This window comes from Heterocephalus glaber, unplaced genomic scaffold, assembly GCF_053883595.1.
Source record: "Heterocephalus glaber isolate CG9 unplaced genomic scaffold, H.glaber_assembly_v1.0 deba00001689, whole genome shotgun sequence".
Classification (NCBI taxonomy): Eukaryota; Metazoa; Chordata; class Mammalia; order Rodentia; family Bathyergidae; genus Heterocephalus; species Heterocephalus glaber.
Window position 1 is genome coordinate 13,666,604 of NW_028258414.1, and position 22,606 is coordinate 13,689,209.

The following is a 22,606-nucleotide window of genomic DNA, read 5'->3' on the forward strand; positions in this document are numbered from 1 at the left end:
GGGCCATGCCAGGTTTGGCAACATCTTAGGCTAGGGTCAGCTGTAACCAGTTGTAGAGTTTGTGATGCCAGAGAAATGTTTGAAGCAATCATTGTGTGAGGTGCACTTGTCTGGGAAGCAGAGCATCTGGTTTGGGGTCATGTGCTTTTTCTATTTTGAGTGCCATGAAATCCACGTGACATGTTCACGATTTTAATTATTCAGCGTGTCACTACCAAATTTCAGAGTATTTTCATCATTCATTCTTCAGCCATTTCCTTTTCTTCTCAGACCCTAGCAACCACTCGTGTTTTCTGTCTGTATGCATGTGCCTATCATAAACATTCATGTAAAGGGAATTATAATATGTACTTTTTTTGTGTGACTGTCTTCTTTTCACTTAATGTTTTTGTTTTGTTTTGTTTTGTATTTGAGTACCAGGGATCAAACATGGGACCTTGTGCTTGCAAGGCAGGCTTCAGAATCACTGAGCTAAATCCCTGGCCCCTTCACTTAATGTTTTTGAGGTTTATCCATGTTACTGTATGAATCAGCACTTCATTCCTTTTTATTGCTGTATATTGTTTATGTGGATGTTGACACTTTTTTGGAAAATATTTGTTACATAAAGTTAGGAACACTGTGTATAAGTGTGTATTAAACACCTGCTTTTAATTCTCTTGAGTTCTAGATATATGTATATCTACGAAGGTAGTTGCCAGGTCATATGTTAATGGTGTGTTTGAATTTTTGTTGAACTACCAAATGTACTAATTATTTTTAGATCTTAAATATCTCTGAGTACTAAGGTTTGCTCATTTAAAAAATAGTTGAATGGCCTGTTGCACAAGTGCAAGGACCCAAGTTCGATCCCTGGTACCAAAAAAAAAAAAAGTTGAATGCTGAGCCAGGGATTTAGCTCAGTGGTTCCACTGCTTGCCTCAGAAGCACAAGGTCCCAAGTTTGATCCCCAGTACTGGAAGAAAAAAAAATAGTTGAATGCGTTTCTGCAGGCCAGGCATTTGCTGTATACAGGAGATTATTTCATGGAGTTTGTTGTTTAGAGATAACCAAGCAGGAACCTAAGAATTAAGTGATTATGCAGACAAATGTCTAATTAAAATTATGATAAATTCTTGGAAGGAGATGTTTCAGGGTGCTGTGAGAACTGAGCAGGAGCTAGAAAGATGTGGGAAATTGTTAGGAAAGGCTTCCTTGAGTGTATTTTAGCTAATTGAACTAATATAATCATGTAGCATTTGATATTTATTGAGTGTTTACTATTTGCCAGGCACTACTCTATTCGCCAACTCCTTATTTCTGCTGTTTTGCAGACTAGTAACCCGAGGAATAGATCACTAACCTCAATTCATTCCTGATAAGTTGTGAGGACTGTATTCAGACCTAGCCTATTCACCTCAGAGCCCCCTTGTAGCCTTGTCCTCTTTCATTTCCAAGGGAGGCAGTCCCACACAACTTTCCCACACTTCTGAGAAAGTGGAGTCCTTACATTCTCAGGACTTACAAGACCAAGGGTGATAGTACACTGGACGTGGCATAGGATAGGTGGGGACTTGTGAAAGCAGATTGGGAGACAAAGCTCAAGAATGAGATGAAGCTGTGTTGCTCACAACTCTCGCTTGTTAAAATCCTTCTGGGGTGAGCTGTGCGTGTTCAGTCTAGTTCTTCTTGGAACTTTGCTTGGTTACCTCCCTCACTCCATGCTCTTCCATCATTTTCTTAAAATATATTCAGAGGTGTTTATGACAAACGTAAGAAAATTTAACCTTCTGGATTCTTCACTTTTGTGGGTTCCTATGGTTAGAGAAATTATTGTGAATTATAGTGTGCAATGTGGACAAAGGCAACCAGGTTAAGGTCACTACTTCCATTAAATTGCCGAGAGTTCTTAAATAAAGAAGGCTCTCAAAATTACATGCTTTGGGTATTAACAAAACCTGGATCTGTCTATAACATTTCTGTCAGCATCTTTCTCGTTTCCATGCTGATTTTGTGTCAGGGCTAAAAGAAGATGGCCAAGAATTGCTGTTTTAAGGAGTGTCAGAATCAGAAGACAGGGCAATCTACACTTTGTGATAGTTGCTACGTTTTTAGGCTGTACATAAACTGGGTAAAAATAGAATATTTAGAATAGAAAAAACACAGGAAAATGTCTACCAAAATAAAATGACAGAAACTTGGAAACTTGTTTGGACTAGTAGTTAGCTTTATTGATAGCCTGTGTGTTTTAGTATTTTCAACACAGGTGAGTTTTGTTGTGCTTCTATCTGTCTTTGGAGACAGGATCTCACTGTGTAACCCAGCCCAGCCTCAAACTTGCCATCCTCCTTCCTCAGTGTCCCAAGTGTTAGGATTCAGGCATGTGCTACCATGCCCTGCTAATTTAGGGCAGTTTTTACAGCCATACACCGTTAGCAACTTTTGAAATTATGTTTTATCAATGTGGAAAATACTCTTGACTGAAAACTTCTAATAAAATATTTTTATTTTTTATTTCAGGCGTTTGATCACAGATTCAAAAGTTAAATTAAAGTATCAACATTTAATAACAAATAGCTTTGTAGAGGTAAGTGATTTAAATTTTCCCTTTTAGTAAAAAGAATTCTATTCATACAAATACTTTTAAAAACTTGCAAGCTGTTGGCAACAAAATATTTGTCTACCATTTTTATGAAGCATACCACACATACTTTTTTCTGAAAGGAATTTGAGACATCAGTTAGTTTGATCTCTCATAGATCTTGAACTTCATTAATAAAATCCCCCCACCCCTGCTTTTTGAGACTGGGTCTTGCTATGTTGTTCAAACTGGCCTTGAACTCACTATGTAGCACAGTCTGGCCTTGAACTCCCGAAGTGATCCTCCTGCCTCAACCTCTTGAGTATATAGTATTCTTCCTTTATCCCTAGTAGAGAATAGTAGTAGATTGTTAATCACGTCTATATCATGTCAGTCTTGTTTTGGACTCTAATCCCACTATTTTTTACAGTTATATCAGATTCGATTACCAGTAAATTGTGTTAATAAAGAGCAACAAAAAGTGCTGTAGTATGTCATACATGAGGTTGGCAAATTACAGCCTGCCTGGGGGTGGTTTTTTTTTTTTTTTTTTTGGTACCAGGGATCGAACTTGGGACCTTTTGCTTTCAAGGCAGGTGGTGGAACCACTTAGCTAAATCCCCAGCCCCCTGCCTGGTTTTTGTTTTGTTTTATTGAGACAGTGTTTCACTATATAGTCTAGATTGGCTCTGAACTCACTAGGTAGCTCAGGCTAGCCTGAAACTCGAAGAGATCCTCCTACCTCAACCTCCCAAGTACTGGGATTATAGGCATGCACCACCATGCCTGGTTTAGCCTGCCTGTTTTTGTAAATAATTACTGATAAGAACATGCCCCCTAGCCTGGGATTTAGGGGAATTTAGCTCAGTGGTTTGGCTGCCTGCTGCGCAATCCCGTACCAAAAAAAAAAAAGAACATGCCCCCACACCTGTGTTTATAGTAGCATAGTTTGCTAAATCTTGGAAACAGTCCAGATGCCCATCACCTGATCAGTGGATAAAGTTTTTTATTACATAGGTAGTACTACTCAGCCATAAAGAAAGATAAACATGCAGGGCAGTAACATACCTATTTTCTTGCTTCTTAGGAAAATCGCCTTGAAATAGAGCCATAAATTGATGCTTTCTAGGGCTAGGAATTTAGCTCTGATTCCACTGCCTGCCTCGAAAGCGCAAGGTCCCAAGTTCGATCCCTGGTACCAAAAAAAAATTGATGTTTGCTAATGAACACATAATGAATAATTTAAAAATTTTCCAGTGGTATTTTAAAGACAAAACGAGCTAATTCATACATTTTATATAACCAGGTCTTAGCCAGTGTGGTAATTCACACCTATAATCCAACACTTGGGAGGGTGAGGCAGGAGGATCAGTCAAGTTAAGTTAGAGGCCAGCCTCAATTACATAGTGAGACTATCTCAAAAAACATAATGAAAACATAGAATGAAACCAGGTCTCCAAAGTAGCAATAATCTTGGGAAAGCAGTATAACCTGAAGCATTGCTATGCAAGACCACAGCAGGATTTTATGTGTTTGTGTCATCATCTGTCCTCTACCCCTTGCCCCAGGTGTGTTGGGAAATCTTGAGTGATGATGTAATTTGCTATCATAATTTAATTCTGTGTTTCAGTGCAATCGACTGTTAAAGTGGTGTCCTGCCCCTGATTGTCACCATGTTGTTAAAGTCCAATATCCTGATGCTAAACCTGTTCGCTGCAAATGCGGGCGCCAATTTTGGTAAGCTAATGATTTCCTAAATGTAATGGTGTAATGGGTGTAATGCACATAGCTTTTTTTTTTTTTTAATCTATTTGTGGTAGTAAAAATGGAAAAAAAATTTGCTCAAGGACAAAAGATGAAGTTTGTTTAAAATAGTACGTATTTCTTTTAAGTAAAAATTGGATGAAAAAGTTCTTTTTTTTTTTTTTTTTGTACTGGGGATTGAACTCTGGTCCTTGCTTGCTTGTGCAGCAGGCGGCGAAACCACTGAGCTAAATCCCTGGCCGAAAAAAACTTCTATCTTAAGTAACTTTTTTCCTTCCTTGGTGTTTTATTTAAAAATGCAGCTGCAGTCTTGAGAAGCTGAGGCAGGAGGATTATTTAAAAAAAAAAAAAAAGTCCTGGGGATGTTGCTCAGTTTGACTTTTTTAAACTAGGTTCAGTTCCTAATTAAAAAAAAAAAATAGAAAAAGAAAAGGAGGCAGTATAGTCATATTTTCCTTTATGCTCCACAGTAACTTATATGGGATCCAACTTAGTAATTCCAGAAAAGAATTTAATTCTTTTCATTTGGATTGTCAACTTATGTTTTGTTGCATATGGCTCTTTCTCTACTTGAAGATGATTTATTTCCTATTCAGATTAGGAATTAAGGGTACACAGGTTTTTACAGGAATTTGATGACTCTTCAGAAACTGTTCTTTTAGGGTTTTTTGGTACAGAGAATCGAACTCAGGGCCTTGCACTTGCTAGGTATGCACTGTGCCACTGAGCTACATTCCCGGCCCCTATTCTTTTGTTTTATACCTTGGTCATACCATTTCTTTTGTTGTTTTTGAGACAGGGTCTCCCTGTGTAGTTCAGGCTGGCCTCCAACTCACAGCAATCCTCCTGCCTCAGCCTCCCTAGTTCTGGGATTACAGGCATGTGCCACCACGCCTGGCTCATGCTGTTTCTTTCTATAGAGCAAAGGTTAATCTGTTTAAATTATCCAAAAAATGTGCTCATTGCTTCCTGGTACATTGTTTACTGTACATTAGTACCCTATCACATAATTAACCTACAAAGTGAGACTTTTACTCTGTTAGGGTGCTAAGTAAAAAATTTATGCACTGAAGAGGCATAAATTGTATTGGTTGAAACTTCTCATACAATGAGACCACTCTAACAGCCAGTATTATGAAATTCTCATGAAGGCATATCTTTATGCTTACAGTCACTCTTTATTTCACATGGATTGAGTCTATACTACATGCTAGTTGTAATACACGCTGAATTATAAGTAATTTGTAGTACAATGAGACAGATGTGGCCCTTTTCCTTGTGTTTGCCAGTCACTGGAAACTGGTGACAGTACTGGGGAACCGTAAAGCATGAATGGTTGGTTGCTTTGTTTACTTAGACCAGGTAGGTCTTAATTCTTTAACTCTGTGTCCCTTAACAGCTTTAACTGTGGAGAAAATTGGCACGATCCTGTTAAATGTAAGGTGAGTTTGGCATTTTCATTTTTAAGTGGTAATGATAGTCAATTTGTAAGACTTGAGCAAAAGTAACAACTGATGACTTTGTAATCTTTCTACTAGTAAATAGAAGATTTCATTTTGCCCTTTTTGTTTCAGGTGATCATTGCAGTGTTCAGGGGAGCTCTCCTTAGGATAAATCAAGCCAGTTCTGGTTACTAGTACATAGTTAAGCAACCACGTCTCTTAGGGCAGGCTTTGTTAATAGGGGAATGACATGCCTTGTATGTAGCTTGGTTTCTTTTCAACTTCACGGCTCCCAACTCAGCTTCAGCCAGAGAATATCCTCCTTTTGTTGATTTTATGTATACTGGATACTACCATTAGATTTCCCTGGTTCAAGAGGAAGTGAATCTAGTGATAATCTTGTTTGGCTTTTACATTGAAGCTTGACTGTAACCCAGTGTTGAAATAATTTGCTATCCTTTTAAAGCCTTTTGTTAAACTAACAGTTGTTATTGTCAAACAGTGGTTAAAGAAGTGGATTAAAAAGTGTGATGATGACAGTGAAACCTCCAATTGGATTGCAGCCAACACAAAGGTTGGTGTGTTTCTTTAGTAACTCTTGGTAATGAAACTAGTAAAGTTAGATGTGTCAGCATTGGCAAAATAATGTTTACGAAGTTATGGGCTTATGATACTATTTTCTCTGTTCCTTTTCTCATTCTTTCCCAGGATAATTGCTTATTCATAGTTTTATTTTAGTGTTTGAATTTAATTAAAAATATAAGCACTGTACTACAGTGTACACAGTACTGTGCTTTAGTTATTCTTATATTGTAAAAACATGTTTCCTATTTAAAAGAACAGATAGTTTTTCTATCAGTTTTTTGATTGCCTTTTAGTATTCAAATGTGAGGTATACTCCCTATCTTCTATTAAACTAATTTACATTTTTGCCTTAAATCCTCTGAGTTTTAGCTTTATGTAGTCATTCTTTAGGGACAAGATTTGAGTAGAATAATTGGACAGCTATGAAGTTTTTATTGTTCTACAAGTCTGCTTTGCGTTAGTCTTCTAAAATATGACTTATTAAGAGATGGGATTCATAGACATTTTGGTGTAATATGTTCATCTCATGGTTTTCTGGTTTTAATTTTTTGTTTTGAAGTACATTGCTCATGATACTAAAATTCATTCTGTATGATCATGAACCACTTCATTCATTCCAGATGAGTTCTTATAATGGAAATAATTTTGAGCACCCTTTTTCTCTTACTAAGCGACTATATACAGCTAGTTTCTTAATAGAAAATTGTATAAATATCCATCCTATATTTAATTCTATCTTAAGCACATAGTAAACAACGTGGATAATGAATGGGAAGGTGATTTATGAACTGTTTGTTTTTAGTACAGTCTTTCACCTGTGATGCTTTAAAGAATGCTGAGGGGTTTTTTCTCTTTTTACTAGTATTAGTTATAGCTTTATTCTGTACTTCAACAATGGCCAACACATGATTTTAAGTATATGTCTTACATACTTGTAAGTGTGTAAGACACAAATATACATTTTTCTTTCTTAGAAATTATCAACAGTGAAACAGTGAGCCCTGTCATGTAAAACAAATGCCTGAATCTAAGAAATATGATAAAAATTAATATTTTTGTGTTTTCTCTAATGTAAAGCATAACAGATATCACTCAAGAAAACATCACTCAACATACTGTGATGTCAGGAAGTAGTTGCTTCTGTTGCTGTTTTAAAAGCATTTCCTAGCCAGATATTCTTTTTTGAATGAAGACTTCCCTCCTGAAGTATTCATTAATGCTTTAGGAAATTTTAATATAGTATTTTGAAAAGGGCAGCTATATTTTTACTAAGTTGTTTGATTAGACTTCATGGTTCTTTGTACATTTAGAAAAATACCCTAAGCCTCTAAGAAGTTTAAAATTGGGAGAATGGGCATGTTTGTCTTTGTTTAGAAGGTAGGTTAGTGCTGGGGATTTAGCTCAGTGATGCTGCCACCTGCCTCGCAAGTGCAAGGTCCTGAGTTCGATCCCTGGTATCAAAAAAAAAAAAAGAAGATAGGTTGGCAAAGAATGGCAGTTCATAGTAAATTTAGTTACTTGGTAATTTTGAGATCAAACTGAAGTTTTTCTCTTGAGAGTTCTTAGAATTTATCCTTGTCCTTAGCTCCCTAAGTAGATTTGCAGATGGTCAGTAGTCTTCTAACAATAATTTGATTAATTATAATCAAGAAATGTAGAATGAAATTGATTTTATCCCTGAAATTTGGTTCTTTACAAATATGTAAAATTCATTAGTGATTTAAAAAATGTAATGATCATATATAATAGGTTATCATAGGGCCAGGGATTTAGCTCAGTGGTGCTGCTGCCTGCCTTGCAAGCACGAGGTCCTAAGTTCAATCCCCAGTACCAAAAAAAAAAAAAAAAAGTCAACAAATAGGTTATCCTATAATCTATTTAAAGTTACTATAGATTGTGCTCAGTGCAGTCTGTGCAAATAATAGAAACCCCTTTGTGGGGTTACAGACATGAAACTAATACTGCAAATAGAGCAGAAAATACAGGCTTTGTCTTTTAGGATTTTAATAAAACTGGTAAGGTTGATTTTTTTCTAGATTTTTTTCAGAAGCAAAAAGAATCTGCAGGTCGGAAGCTTGGGCTGAATAGCCACTGAGAAAATGATACACTTGTAGAAACAATCTAATATCTCTGTAGCATAGTTATTAAGGGAACAAATGAAAATAATTTAAAACATAGATATTTGGCTGAAGAAGTTGGGAAAATTAATATGAATTGGCTAATCACAGCCTGATTTTCTACTTGCTTAATTCTTTGTGCCAGATTGCTTGGTATAGATTCTTTCTCTACCATTTCTGCCTGTATGATGTAAAACTAGTGTTTTTTTTAAATTGTTTTGGTTTCTTATAGTTTTCATCTAAGAAATGGGAATAAGAATAGCACCCTGTAAGGGTTTTGAATTGATGCATATGAAGCACTGAGAACAGTGCATGGGTTGTAGGAAGTACTCTTTATTTCTAAATGACACTAGAGTGTATTCACATGAACAAATATTTTATTTTCCGTAAAACTGTTACTCTCTACATGATAAAAGTATGTAAGTGGAGTTGTCTCTCAACTCCACTTAATTTGAAAAGGCCTTACATTGTGTGTCTTAAACACCAGTAATAATGCTAACAGTTCATTTTTAATAATGTTTATTAAATGTTTGACATTGTTCTAAGTGCTTTACATGTATTAATTGCAATAAATAAACCAAATGTAGAATTGGTTTCTCCTCAATGGTGGTAGTACAACCTAGTGTAGCATTGACACCAACTTTATAGTTTCTCTTCATAGGAATGTCCCAAATGCCATGTCACAATTGAGAAGGATGGCGGTTGTAATCACATGGTCTGTCGTAACCAGAACTGTAAAGCAGAGTTTTGCTGGGTGTGTCTTGGCCCTTGGGAACCACATGGATCTGCCTGGTAGGTTGGGGGAGCGAAAGAGTATATTCACATAAGATGTGATGTGTACCACATGCTATGAGTGATATTGCTACCTCTATGACTTTACCGTCCAACTGGGGAAATAAGTAAAAATATTTAGTGTGTGCTCAGTGTTAGAATTGTATACAGAATATCCAAAGAGAGGGATTAGTTAGGTCTGTTTTACAGAAGAGAGAATGAGGAAACGATTGGGATGAACTTTTAGAAGGACTAAATTCATTAGGTGAAAAAGTAGTATGGACACACATTGAAGGCAGAATGAGCAGTGTGAGCAGATGTGGAAGGATGTGAAAGTAGTGACCTTTTTCAGAGTTACGTTGTCTAGGATGTCTCCAGGCAAAGGTTGTAAACTAAGAGGCTAATGGCAAAACCCAACCTGCAACTGTATTTTCATTACTCAGTAAGTGTATTATTAGACAAAAAATTTTGTCCTAAGCTTTAAAAATTGGAAAACTGCCCAATAAAAGCCCATATTTTTAGCTTCTCTTAGAAGAAGGCCTCATTTTTGTTTGACAGCAATTACCTACCACTGATAGGCTTTTACTTTTCAGTGTGATGTTTCCTTCAAAACTGAAGGCAAATGTTAGTTCCATATATATTTGTCCTTTGGCTTCCTCGGGATAAGTTCCAGCACCCTTTGCAGATACCAAAATTGAAGGATGCTTAAGTATTTTATGTACAATGGTGTAGTAGTTGCATGTAATCTGCACCCATCCTCCCGTATATTTTAAATCATCTCTAGATTACTTATAATGCCTAGTAGGTATAAGTGCTCTGAATAGCTGTTACACCCAATTGTTTGGGGAATAATGACAAGGAAAAAGTCTGTATATGGATAGAACAGATGCACACGCATGTGCATACACACATTCATAAATTTTTTGATCCATGATTGCTTGAATCCATGGGTGCATAACAGATAAAGAGGGCTGACTGTATGCTCTGACACCTTTTCTTTTTTCATTTAGTAATGAGACATCTTTTCCCCCATGCATACTGCATTTCTCATTTAGGAAAATACAAGTTAGATTGAGCATGTTTTGAGTTTTGAGAAAGATGAGAGCTAGCACATTTCCTGATAAAAAGTTAGAATGCTTTTGACTGTTGTAACCTGCAGATTGTCCAGTACACTAATTTGCATTACCTGCCTGTCCTCAGTTGGCATTTGAATTTGTGGCCTCCAGTAAATTTGGGGGAAAAGTAAAAGAGCAACTAGACAAGGGCCTAAAGTAGTTCAGATATTATCTTAAGGTTTTTAAGTGGGAGTAACATGCTTAGAGCCATTATTTAAATGATAATGTTCTGTGTTGTGTGCTTTACATACATTTTCTCATAATTTTGGTACTTTCTACAGAGAAAATGAGAGAGTGTGATTCCAGGTTAAAAGGAAGATGTGAACTTGAGACAATAACAAGTCTTTCATTTCAGTTTCATTGGAACTTTCACTAGTTCTATTGATTAGAGGCATAGTAATAGGGGTACTACTATGAAATTAATTGTAAGCCAGGTGAAAACTGTTTGGAAGTCAAGAAATTGTGCCATTGTGTGAACCAAGGAGAAAGGATATTTGGGGTTTAGCCAGATAGATTTTAAGACAAATTACAGCAGTGGTGGTGAACCTGTGGCGCACACACTGCAGCAGGCTGTTTGTATCATTGAAGCTCTAAAAGGTTTGTCATCGCTAAACTAGAGGATTAGAGTATTCAGAAACTAAACTTACTCTGTTTTTATAAACAAGCCTAGTGCAGGAGAGGGAGAAAAGGTGAAGAAGAGAAGAGTTAGACATTTATTTGTTTGTGTACTGACATCTCTGATTACAACTGAATTTTTTAATTAGTTGCACTGAAACCCGAACAGGGAACAAAATAAAAGATGGATATAGAGGAATGACTCATGGCCTGGACCAGGCTAGGGTGTCCTGCCTTTATGCATGCTGACATTGCAAGTTAATCATGATGTTTTTCTTAGTATATCTTAAAATACTGTACTTCAGGCCAGGTGTCCTGGGGCATGCCTGTAATTCCTGCTACTGGGGAAGCAAAGGCAGGGTTCAAGAGGGGCAATTTAGCAAGTCAGGCAGGGCTGCCAGCGTAGCTCACTAGTAAACCACTTGCCCAGCATATGTGAGGCCCACTACTGCACACCCCCCAAAAAAACTATAATAAATAAAATGCCTCAGAATTGTCAAAGTATCATTCTAAGTAGCACTTGTCTGTTATTTTTGAGTTAGAGGTGCAGGTGAATCCTAAATATTTGCTTTCCTAGTCTTAAAAAGCTTCATAATGTTGACAGGGTAAAGCCCAGATTGGGATGAGTGCAGGAAATAGTGATAGGAAAGAGCTGTTTATCAGTACAGGTCACGTGGAGTAGTTTTTGGACTAGGTTTCATAGCATTTTCCCAGAGAGGATTATAATCTTGGGAGGGGGGATATTAATATTAAATATCCTGATCCAAGTGAATTGTTATTTTAAAAACTTTAAGATGACATTAGTTGTTGGTTATTTCTGAGCAATGATTCAAAGAAGTTCAAAAGACTGGAAGCAGATAAAATTAATCCTTCAAAATTTGTGATTTTATTTCCATAAATGTGTCTGAACCATAGAATGTAATTTTTCTCTCCTGTAAAGTCCCAGAATCAATGTTTTTGTAGGAGGATGGACTATGGGGTGTTTTCTAGATGTCAGTAAGGTACTTCATTGTGGACTGAGATGTATTGGGCCTCGGCAGTGTGTATAGGTGGGGATATTTAGGGTTGATTGATCGTTTCTTGGAGTACATATACTCGATTTGTGTAATTAAATTGAAGTCTTCTTTTAGGAGGGAATGATAGGGTTTAAAACCAAATAAAATGAATTTAGCTCTAAAAGCATTACTGCTAACAGATTCTGAAGACGTAGCAGCACCACACATGCCTCAGGTGGTAACAGGCAGTTCTGCAGCTCTCAGTGTAATTCTTCATCTGTTCAGCAGGGATATAGTACATGTTGTAGAAGGCATTTGAGGGGATTACTGAACATGTGACAATATAGTATATTTAAAGTCCTTAGCAAGTGCATGGTATGTGGTAAGCACTTAATAGCTACTCCCAGAGTTTAGGCTTCTATAAAAAAGATATAAGCAGGACCAGGAATTTAGCTCAGTGGTTTTTGCCGCCTGCTGTGCAAGCACAAGGACCCAAGTTCAATCCCCAGTACCAGAAAAATAAAAGGAAATCTAACTTTTGGGCCAGGGATTTAGCTCAGTGGTTTCACCACCTGCTGCACAAGCGCACGAACCTGAGTTCGATCCCCGGTACCAAAAAAAAGGATATAAGCAGAACAAAGGAAGTGCCAGTGTTAGTCATCTCTACTCTGAGCTGACTTCTCTGGGCATGCTTCCTCCCTCCTTCCCATTCTGATTATCACTTACTCTTCATTGACAGATTATAATAGTATATAAAGCACACGGCATTTGTGCTATTACAGAGTAGGCTGTCAACTTTTTATTGTTTGCCATATAAAGGAGCAGATAAGGTGAGTACCTGGACAACAGACTATTGGGCTTGATTATCAGATGGCCTAGGATTTAAGATAATCTTTTTCTTGTGTAATCCCATCATTCAGGAGGCTGAGGCAGGAGATTCACCGCAAGTTCTAGGCCAGCCTGGGCTACATAGTGAGTTCAAGACCTGCTTGGAATACATAGCAAGACCCTTTCTCAAAAAAACAAAATGATTGAATTAGGGACTGTAGGCTGCCAGTGGAAATTCTGAAATGATAGTGTTTTCTGATGATTATAGGTGAGCTGATTTGGAATGCACTGGGAAATTCTCTAATAACAGATAAAGAATTCATCCAGTATTCTAAAGAGAAATTCTAGAGAGAATTTTTATCTGTTATTAAAGGGAATATTGGTTCTAGATAATATTTAAATCCCGGTTAAAATCCTGTGCCTTGTTCTCTTTTCATCAATTTATGGCTTTATGGAATCTGAATTTACTTTCAGGTACAACTGTAACCGCTACAATGAGGATGACGCCAAGGCAGCGAGAGATGCACAGGAGGTGAGCACGCGTGTGCAGGGCGACAGCAAATTGGACTGCGCGGTGTGTGCTCTTAGGGAATGGGTGAGCTGATGGCAGCTCTGCAAGGGTTACAGAAGGACACCCAGCAACTACTGGGTATCTTTATACACTTAGAAAGAAAATCTTAGCCAAATTGCTTTTTGGGAACATTCTTATTTGTTTGTTTTCTTTTGATTAATTTGAGTCATGTTACATAAATTCAGAGTTGAATAATGTCTTGGTATTGCCACACCCACCCCTTGTCCAGCCAAAAATCAAAGCAAAGGCATTGTTAAATGGCCCCTCTGCTATTCATACACAATATATCATTCGTTTTCTTACTTTTTTTTTTTCAGTACCGGGGATTGAACTTGGGTCCTTGTGCTTACGAGGCAGGTGGCAGAACCACTGAGCTAAATCCCCGGCCCCCTCATCATTTGTTTTTAATTTGCTTTTACCTCATTGTTCATCAAGAAGTTGTAATGATTATGTGTTATCTGGAAATTTTCTTTTTCTTCAATATGGTATTATAGAACAAATTCATATTATAGAAGGAACTCAAATACTTGATATGGATACAGTTTTACAACACTTTGAGTATTAGTCTGGTAATTTTCTTTTAATTGTAGAACTCTAGAATTTAATAATTTTTACACTTATCCATTCATTATTGTTATTCCCTGGATTTCTCAAAAAATTCTGTTTTCAAATGGTTTTCCCAGCAAGGATACAATCTAAAACATGGTTTTCATATGTGTAAATATAAAACTAGGTATAAAGTATTATGCTTTTATAGAACTATGCAGCCAAAGAGAACTACATTATCTGTGAAAAGTTAACATTTAATATGACAGATACGCTTTTTTTTTTGTTTTTGGTACCAGGTATCAAACTCAGGACCTTGTGCTTGAGAGGCAGGCACAGTGTCACTGAGCTAACTCCCCAGCATGACCGATACTGTGCTGAAATTACTGTTGATAGACTGCTATGTGGCTGATTAGTTTTTTCAAATTTAGTATTACTATTCCACAGTCATGTGATAATTTGTTCTCTTACAGTTGATGTTTTTTTAGTTATTTCAAGAGTTCACTTCTACAGTGCCTCTTGATTTGATTTGCCCAAAATTTTTTATTGTTGTATTCACTTATCATTTCTTTCTCATTAGCCAGCCTGGTATAAAGTAAGACTACATGATGCTAGTTCCAGCCATTTCACAAGTGTATCATGAATGTTTGAAATCTTACTGAAGAAAAAAAGCCTTACATTTTCTAGTTTTAGTAATTCTTTTGAATCCACAGGGAACTCTTATCCTGCCTTCTATTTTTCCTAATTCTCAGGGTGGATTTTTTTATTTTACCTATCTGTAAGAGAAGAGTAGTCTAGATAGATCTAGCCAGAGATAGTACTTGATATTTTGAAGACCCTGCAACTTTATTACCATCACACTGGGGAGTTAGGCCTCCACCAGGTTTTTGCAAGGACAAACCAAATTTAACCCAAAGCACCAGCAAAGAAAGTGCTTGCATTATTCCTGATCTTAAGTGGTCTTCATTGGGTGATGGTGGGACCCCTTTCTGACATCTTCAGGGAGGGTGGATTGTTATACGTAGCTTTTAGGCAAGTTTTTCATACTTAGATTTTAGAAGGTAGAACATACTATATTTTCTTGAATTCACATTTGTTAGACCTAACTACAATTTTCTGGGCCAGGTGTGGCTGTGACATGCATGTGGTCCCAGCACTTAGGAGGCTGAGACAGGAGGATCACCATGAGTTCAAGGCCAGCCTAGACTATATATATAGTGGGCTCAAGGCCAGCCTGAGCTACATAGGAGACCAAAAACAAAACAAAATAAAAACAAACCCTACAATCTTCTGATCTTGTGGGAGTACAAGGAAAGACTTCCAATCACTTCAAACTCAGGACCTTGCGTTTGCGAGGCAGGCACTGGAACCACTGTGCTAAATCCCTAGCCCCCTATCACTTCCTTTTTTTAGTGGGAACTACATCTGCATCTGCATGAATGGAGCTCCCCATTGTATGCCTGTCTGACCTTTCCCATCTTCCTCGTTCCCATGCTCTGACCTAGTGCTTCCTAGGAGTTGTAGGCCAAAAAGTACTAGATATTTAGCACACAGAAAGATCCTAGATGGTATCTTTCAATGCCCTGGAAACATGTACTTGTGTTGTGCTGATAGTGGTAGACCCTCCCACGCCAGGGATTGGGAATGGAACCCAGGACCTTCATATTAAGTTGCATCCCCTGCGCCTTATGTATTTTTTTTTTTTTCCAGTACTGGGGATCGAACTCGGGACTTGCGCTTGCGAGGCAGGTGGCAGAACTGCTGAGCTAAATCCCCAGCTGCCTTCTGTATTTTTTAATCTGAGGTAGCCTCGATCGGTTGTCTTGGCCCAAACAATTGTGAAGTGTCTTTCATAGTTGAATTTGATACCAACTGTTGTGTATAATACCTGTTGTCATTGTATGACCTATATTTTTCCCAATTGGTCAGCGATCCAGGGCAGCCCTGCAGAGGTACCTGTTCTACTGTAATCGCTATATGAACCACATGCAGAGTCTGCGCTTCGAGCACAAACTTTATGCTCAAGTGAAGCAGAAAATGGAGGAGATGCAGCAGCACAACATGTCCTGGATTGAGGTGCAGTTCCTGAAGAAAGCAGTCGATGTTCTCTGCCAGTGCCGTGCCACACTCATGTACACTTACGTCTTCGCTTTCTACCTCAAAAAGAATAACCAGTCCATTATTTTTGAGGTAGGAATAGTTCTTGGATGGGGGAAAAAAGCCCACTTTGTCTCATAGGACCACTTGATCTTTCACAGATAAAGATACAGAAACTTGAATGTTCTATCTGTTCAGAAAATATGGGCAAATATCATACTTATTAGGAAGATATGAGAAATTTTTTATCTTGTACTAAACTACATTTAAATTAATGTGATTTACATAGGTAGCAGTTATGTGCGAATTGAGTACTGGATTTGAATCTTGACTCTATCCCTTTTTAGCTCTGTTGATTTGGAGCTAATTAACCTCTTATTTTTCTGTTGTTTTGTTTTTGTGGAACCAGAGATCGAACTCAGGACTGTGCACTTGCCAGGCAGGTGCTGGTGTCACTGAGCTAAACCTCCGGCCCTTATTTTTCTGTTTTGAAATGTGTGTTATTACTTTTCAAGAATATTAAGAGGTTTAGGTAAGGCAGTTCGTGTTAATTATTTATATAGTCCCCCAGTGAAACCTTTTATTTGGACAAAACCTGTAATATTTAAAGTTCATAGAGTTGTCACCTTGGGTAGAATAGTAAATGACTAAAGTAGGGGGCAGTAAAGAATTTTTCAAGTAAATATGCTAATTTAAAATTTATGCCTGAAATATTGATGCTCATAAATGAGTAGACAGTAGGTCTGACCTGCAGATGGGGATTTAGACGAATAATATATTTAGAACCATCTCTAGTCGAAAACAGCAGTACAGTCTAAACTGCCACACTCAGGTTTATGAAATAGCTATAGCCAGATGTGATGGAGAGTAGGTTTCTATTTTTTCTTCAAGTTTCCTTTTGAGTTTTTTTTAGCAAAGAACAGCTCTCGGATTTAGAAGATCTTTATCCTTTCAAATTGTTGTCTATTCTTCCAGAGATACTGGATGAATCGAACTCAGGATCTTGAGCTTGCGAGGCAGGTGACGGAACCACTGAGCTGAATCCCCGGTTCTGGATGAATCTTTAACTCTTCAAACTTTTAAAAAATTGTTCTAGTTAGGGAAGGACAACTTGTTATCTGTGAAAGACATAAAGAATTTTACAGAAAATGTGAAACCACTCACAAAATTATGGTGTCAGTGTTGAGAATGGTCTCTAGTCAACAAACTAGCTACAATGGTTTGTCTTCTAGTTTGTTTTGTTTTAATGCCAAAATGTACTGTGTATTTTTCTTGCAGAATAACCAAGCAGATCTAGAGAATGCCACAGAGGTGCTTTCGGGCTACCTTGAACGAGATATTTCCCAAGATTCTCTGCAGGATATAAAGCAGAAAGTACAAGATAAGTACAGGTGAGATTTTAATAGCTGTTGGGTGAAAATTGGCCTAGAAAGACTTAGTGGTGAAGCTTGGTTTAACATGTCCGGTAACTGCACCACTGCCATGTTTCTCACACGTTGCTGGGTCCACAGGGCAGCGTGTAGCAGAGAGTATTACTGGGGAATCAAGGGGGAAGGAGCTCAGCCATTAGCTATAGCTATTTAGCTTCATTCCTGTAGAGAAAAAAGAGCTTAAAGAGTGCAAGTAGGCATTAGGATGAAGGGGTGAGAATAGGACTGATCTTACCCTGGGAGTCCTGTGGGCCATGGCTTGTGATTTACCTCATCCAGGGTAGATGAGACTTGTAGACCTCTTCTGTTATAAAAGCAAAATATTTGATTCTCCAACACAAAACTCTTTCCCCTAATGTTTTTTTCCTTGCAGATGATATTTTCTTTTGGTTTTGCTTTGCTAAGGATTGAACCCCCGAAGTCTGCACCCTGAGCTACATCCCTGTCTGTTTTGTTTTGTTGTTTTAAGATGGGGTCTCACTCAGTTGCCCAAGCTGAGCCCAAACTTGCGCTATTCCTGCCTCAGCTTCCCAGGGTGCTAAAGACTAAGGCATGTGCCACCACCCTATCTTTTTTTTTTTTTTTTTGGTAACAGAGATTGAACTCAGGTCCTTGCCCTTGCCAGGCAGGCGGTGGCACCACTGAGCTAAATCCCCGGCCCTTACCCTGTCTTTTTAATAGTAATGGAAAACAGAATGTGAAAGACTTGGTGATTTACACCTAACTAAATATTTTCGTGTACTTTAGCCAAGAATAGCTACTACGTTATATTTATACAGCTTTTACATTTCATGAAAATTTTACAGATGAGGATAGCCCATGTAATTACTTCTTTCTGAAACTGTGTACTTCTCTGTTGGACTGTAAGATTGAATCATATCTTCTAAGGCTCATGTTCATCAGAACTTGTAACATTTTATGGCTCTAAAATTAATTTCTAGGACTGGGGATCATAGCTTTCAGAAAAATACTCCTGTATCACTAGAAGCAGTTCGATGTGTTTGTACATCCTGATCTGAAAAATTTTTCTTTTTCGGTATCAGGAATTGAACTCAGGACCTTGCGCTTGCCAGGCAGGCGCGGTGCCACTGAACCATATCCCAAGTCCTTGATCTGAAAATGTACCTATTAAAAATAGGTGCTTGGGGGCCAGGGATTTAGCTCAGTGGTGCTGCGCCTGCCTGGCAAGCACAAGGTCCTGAGTTCGATTCAGTACAATAGATGGATGGATGGATGGATGCTTGCTTGCTTGCCAGGTGTGGTGGTACACAACTCTAATCCCACCACTCAGGCTGAGGCAAGATTTGTGTGGGTATGAGGCCATCCTGGGCTGTACAGTGTAAAAGGCCAGCCTGGGATATATAGTGAGACCCTGTCTTTAAAAAAAAAGGTGCTAAGGTGCTTGGTTCCAAGTCTGAATAAGCTGTAGAATGCCTTTATATGGAAGTACTTCTTTTTGTTACTGGAGGCTGAAACGCATTTTCTTCTCTTTGATTTCAGATATTGTGAGAGTCGACGAAGGGTTTTATTACAGCATGTGCATGAAGGCTATGAAAAAGATCTGTGGGAGTACATTGAGGACTGAGAATGACCCTGCATAAAATGAACTCTGAAAACTTTACCATCTAGAGTGCTCATGCAATTAAAACAAAAAACAAACACAAACACAAACAAGGCGCTAAGCCTGTTCTGACACCACTGGTCTGTAGTTCCAGGATTCTGTTTTGTTGACAGAAAGTTTAAGTAAATTATATTGTAATAAAAAATGGTAGATAAACCATTGTACAACAGTATTCTAGGCCGCCAACAAAAGTGTGACAGACACACTAAAAGCCCTCCAACTTTAACTTGTAACGTAGCTTCATTCTCAAAGCTGACTCCTTTTTCTTTTTTCTTTTTTCTTTTTTTTCCTGAGTGTAGTACAGTTAAAATTCGACATAGCTCCTTGACCCTGCTCTTCATGTCCAAACCAGCCACTTGTTGTACTTTGGTAAAGGACCTCTTCCCCTCCCCCCACACATAGGAACACACCCACACACAGGATGCCCCAGGTCAGAATTCTCGGGATGGGGAAGGGGATAGGCAGAAAGAGGATTAAACAACACACACACACACACACACACACACACACACACACACACTTTGTATATGACTTTTAAAACAGGACAACACAGTATTTTTCAAAATTGTATATAGCTCATATGCATGGACAAAGCAAGCGTGGCACGTGTTTGCATAATGTTTAATTACAAAAAATATTTATTCTTTAAAAATCTTCAAGATTATGTCTATTTGCTGTGCATTTTCTTTCAGTTTGCTTTCTTTCCAGGGTTGGGGTTGGGATAAAATGTGTTTGTTTAGCACCTCTGGAAGACCTTACTAGAGCTCTGCAGTTTTCCTTTCCTGAGGTTCCTTTGCCCTTTCAGATTTGGGTTATGTCATTTGCTGGCCATGGACTTCATGCCTTGAATTCCCAGCTCTTGTTCAGGAACCGGAAGGTCAAGCTCTATGTGCCATGGCCTGGTAAGGATGGCACCAGGTGTTTGTGACTACTGTTCACAAATGGTCCTGTGCCCAGCCTTTTTCCGTCCGTGGTCTCAGGCCTTTCCCAACCTCAGGTGCCTGGGTCATACATGTAGCTAGCTGTAGGCTTCCTGTGCTCCCATCACATCCAGAGGAAGTGTTTCATAATTTCTTTTCCTTTTTTTAAAATTTTTCCTTAATTGCTGCTTTGAGCCTCTTAGTAAGATTTCAGTTATGGCTCATCTCTCACCTGTCTCTATGTGAGGGTGTCAAATAGAGTGATTTTGCTTTAAATAGAAGTAAACAGCCATTCACTAAAGAGTGTCAGATTGTGAACTGAAGATGGCAGATACCGGAATGGCTTGTGTGTGTTGCTGTGGGCTCTGTTTAAAGTCAAACACCACTAGGAAATGATGATCCCGTCCAGGGCATTTACATAGGAATCACTGCGTTTGCTTCTTTTCTGTTGTCAGCAGATAGGGGAATTAATTCCGCATTTTAGCTCTGACGTCCATTTTTTATGACCTTTCTACTAAGAGCTATGTTAGAAGTAAAGGATGGTGGTGGTTTTATTAACTGTGTTACCTGTTCAGGCCATTCTGGCTGTGTATTTTTCAACAGGTCAGCATCCCTAAATCTGTCCGTTTTATACAAGTGTGTAGCGTGAACTAGGCAACTCGATTAAGAGGTCTGAATATGAAATACCAGTTTGGGCTGAGGACCTCTTTGTCTTCCTTTCAGTGTCTTGTGCCTAGGGCGTGTTTACCACACGTGAGGCAGCCTCGTCTGCTCTTGCACTGTACATCTTAATACACCATTGGGAAGTAGGCTCACTTTCCTCTGGGCCTTTTGCCTAAGTTAGGCTTTGCTGAATCAACCCTACTTTTCCTTTTAGAAAGGTTGTTACATGAGATGTACTTGCAACTGTTCTTTTCCCATCAAAAACCAGTGAATGTTTGCCGAGTATATTATGCTGCTTCCTAAACCACTTGTCGCTTTAGGATCGACTTTACCTGTACCTTGTTCTTCCCCTTCTTGCCACCTCAGGTGAAAATCTGAACTCAGTGTCTGCTTCTTCCATATTCTCTCTTCCTCCCTCCCCCATCATCCTACTTGACCTTTACTTTAATGCCATCAATCTTAAGTGACATTTATGAAGACTAAGGAAAATTTTTTAGAGGAAAGCTTGAATAAGTTCCTTTCCCTGGTAACTTTGAAGAGCAGCCCAGAGTTGCTGCATAGATGTATGTGGCTCCCTTCAGATGCTTTGTGTGTGGTGTTTTTCAGCCATCTTCCCAGTTAACTCTGCAGTGTCTAGATCTGAGTGTCATTCATCCTCTCCCCTCGCTCCTCTGAAACAAGACTCCAGAAGCAGTGTGCACTTCCTCATAACCCCGCCTGTGGAGGAGCAGTACTTCCTAGAGCTGCTTTCTAGTTCCAGTGTCGGCATACTACCCAAGGACACTGCGGTTGTTGGGTGCATTTGCTAATTGGTATGACAAGGTGAACTGGCCTTTTCTACTTCCAAGCTTTTACTAGCAATCCTCATATTTGACAGGATTCCCAGAGTTAACTGCTCTCGTTAGTAGCTTCAGTGCCCCCAGATGGGCTAGGCAAGCCATATTATATGACAGCTTCCCTACTACATACACCTACCTGAGTCTGTCAGAAAGTTCAGTCAGCACAAGGGTCTCCGTGTCATTTTGAGGTCAGTGACATTGTCTTCTGAAAAGTGCATGCTTCACCCAAACAGTTCAATGAGCAGCAGATGGACTTCCATTGATTTACAATAAAATTTTGATCCAAAGCTCAGGACTCAAACCATAGTGGTAAAATGGAGTAGTGTATAATATCAGACTAAATTTTGCGTAATTTGCTACCACCCAGGTCATATGGTTTTATGTGTGTTTAAATTAAATAAATATATTAAATACACGTGTATACATACACACATATATAACAGATCCAAGACGGACTTGATTTGAAATGGTTGAATCTACAGTGGAGTGCATGGTTCAGCCACGATTAGGAATTCAAATTTAGTACAAGAAAGAAAAGGATGTAATGTGACAAATTCTTAATAGCTACATATCCTGGTATAGAGCACTTGGGGGATGGGATGGGGTGGGTTGGTGAGACAATCAGATCGGTAAATTGATTAAAATGCTCCTAACCCTGTAATTTTGTGCATAGAGCACCCTGTGCTGTGGAAATAACTGTTAGATTTTCATTGTAACTGGACTGTTCAGGTTGCCCAGAGGGAAAGAACATTCCTAATTCTAATAAAATAAACTTTTATTTTGTTATTGCATTAGTTACTTATGTTTATTTTTATAGTTCAAAACAAATGATGTATAGGTGGTTAACTGCCTATATTATGTGCCTTATTCACTGTTCCTGCTTAATAGAAAAGTCAAGATTCAGTTCAGTTTCTTTGTGGGGAACTGTGAATGAGAAAAGCCCAACACTTGGTTAATGAAGCCTTCGGAACATTTTCTGCAATCTTTTCAAATTTGTCTCAAGCATTGAATTTAGATTGCTGCTGTTTGTTGTGCCAGTAATATATATCAGATGTTCAGTCTATCTTTGAATGTTAATTTTTTTTCTTTTTTGGTACCGGGGATCAAACTCTGGACCTTGTGCTTGC

The 22,606-nt window shown here is 38.3% G+C and overlaps 1 protein-coding gene across 1 annotated transcript in view; it reads left to right on the forward strand.

Moving 5' to 3' along the window:
• The window catches only part of Arih1 (ariadne RBR E3 ubiquitin protein ligase 1), an 89,506-nt gene extending 67,236 nt beyond the window's left edge, over positions 1 to 22,270 (forward strand). The window contains exons 6-14 of the mRNA XM_004855521.4: positions 2,500 to 2,566; positions 4,191 to 4,297; positions 5,724 to 5,766; positions 6,269 to 6,340; positions 9,130 to 9,260; positions 13,267 to 13,324; positions 15,839 to 16,099; positions 17,285 to 17,397; positions 18,937 to 22,270. Of these exons, the coding sequence (XP_004855578.1) occupies positions 2,500 to 2,566; positions 4,191 to 4,297; positions 5,724 to 5,766; positions 6,269 to 6,340; positions 9,130 to 9,260; positions 13,267 to 13,324; positions 15,839 to 16,099; positions 17,285 to 17,397; positions 18,937 to 19,021 (937 nt within the window). The 3' untranslated portion in view covers positions 19,022 to 22,270. The remainder of the gene's footprint in view (positions 1 to 2,499; positions 2,567 to 4,190; positions 4,298 to 5,723; positions 5,767 to 6,268; positions 6,341 to 9,129; positions 9,261 to 13,266; positions 13,325 to 15,838; positions 16,100 to 17,284; positions 17,398 to 18,936) is intronic.
• Positions 22,271 to 22,606: the final 336 nt, after the last annotated feature.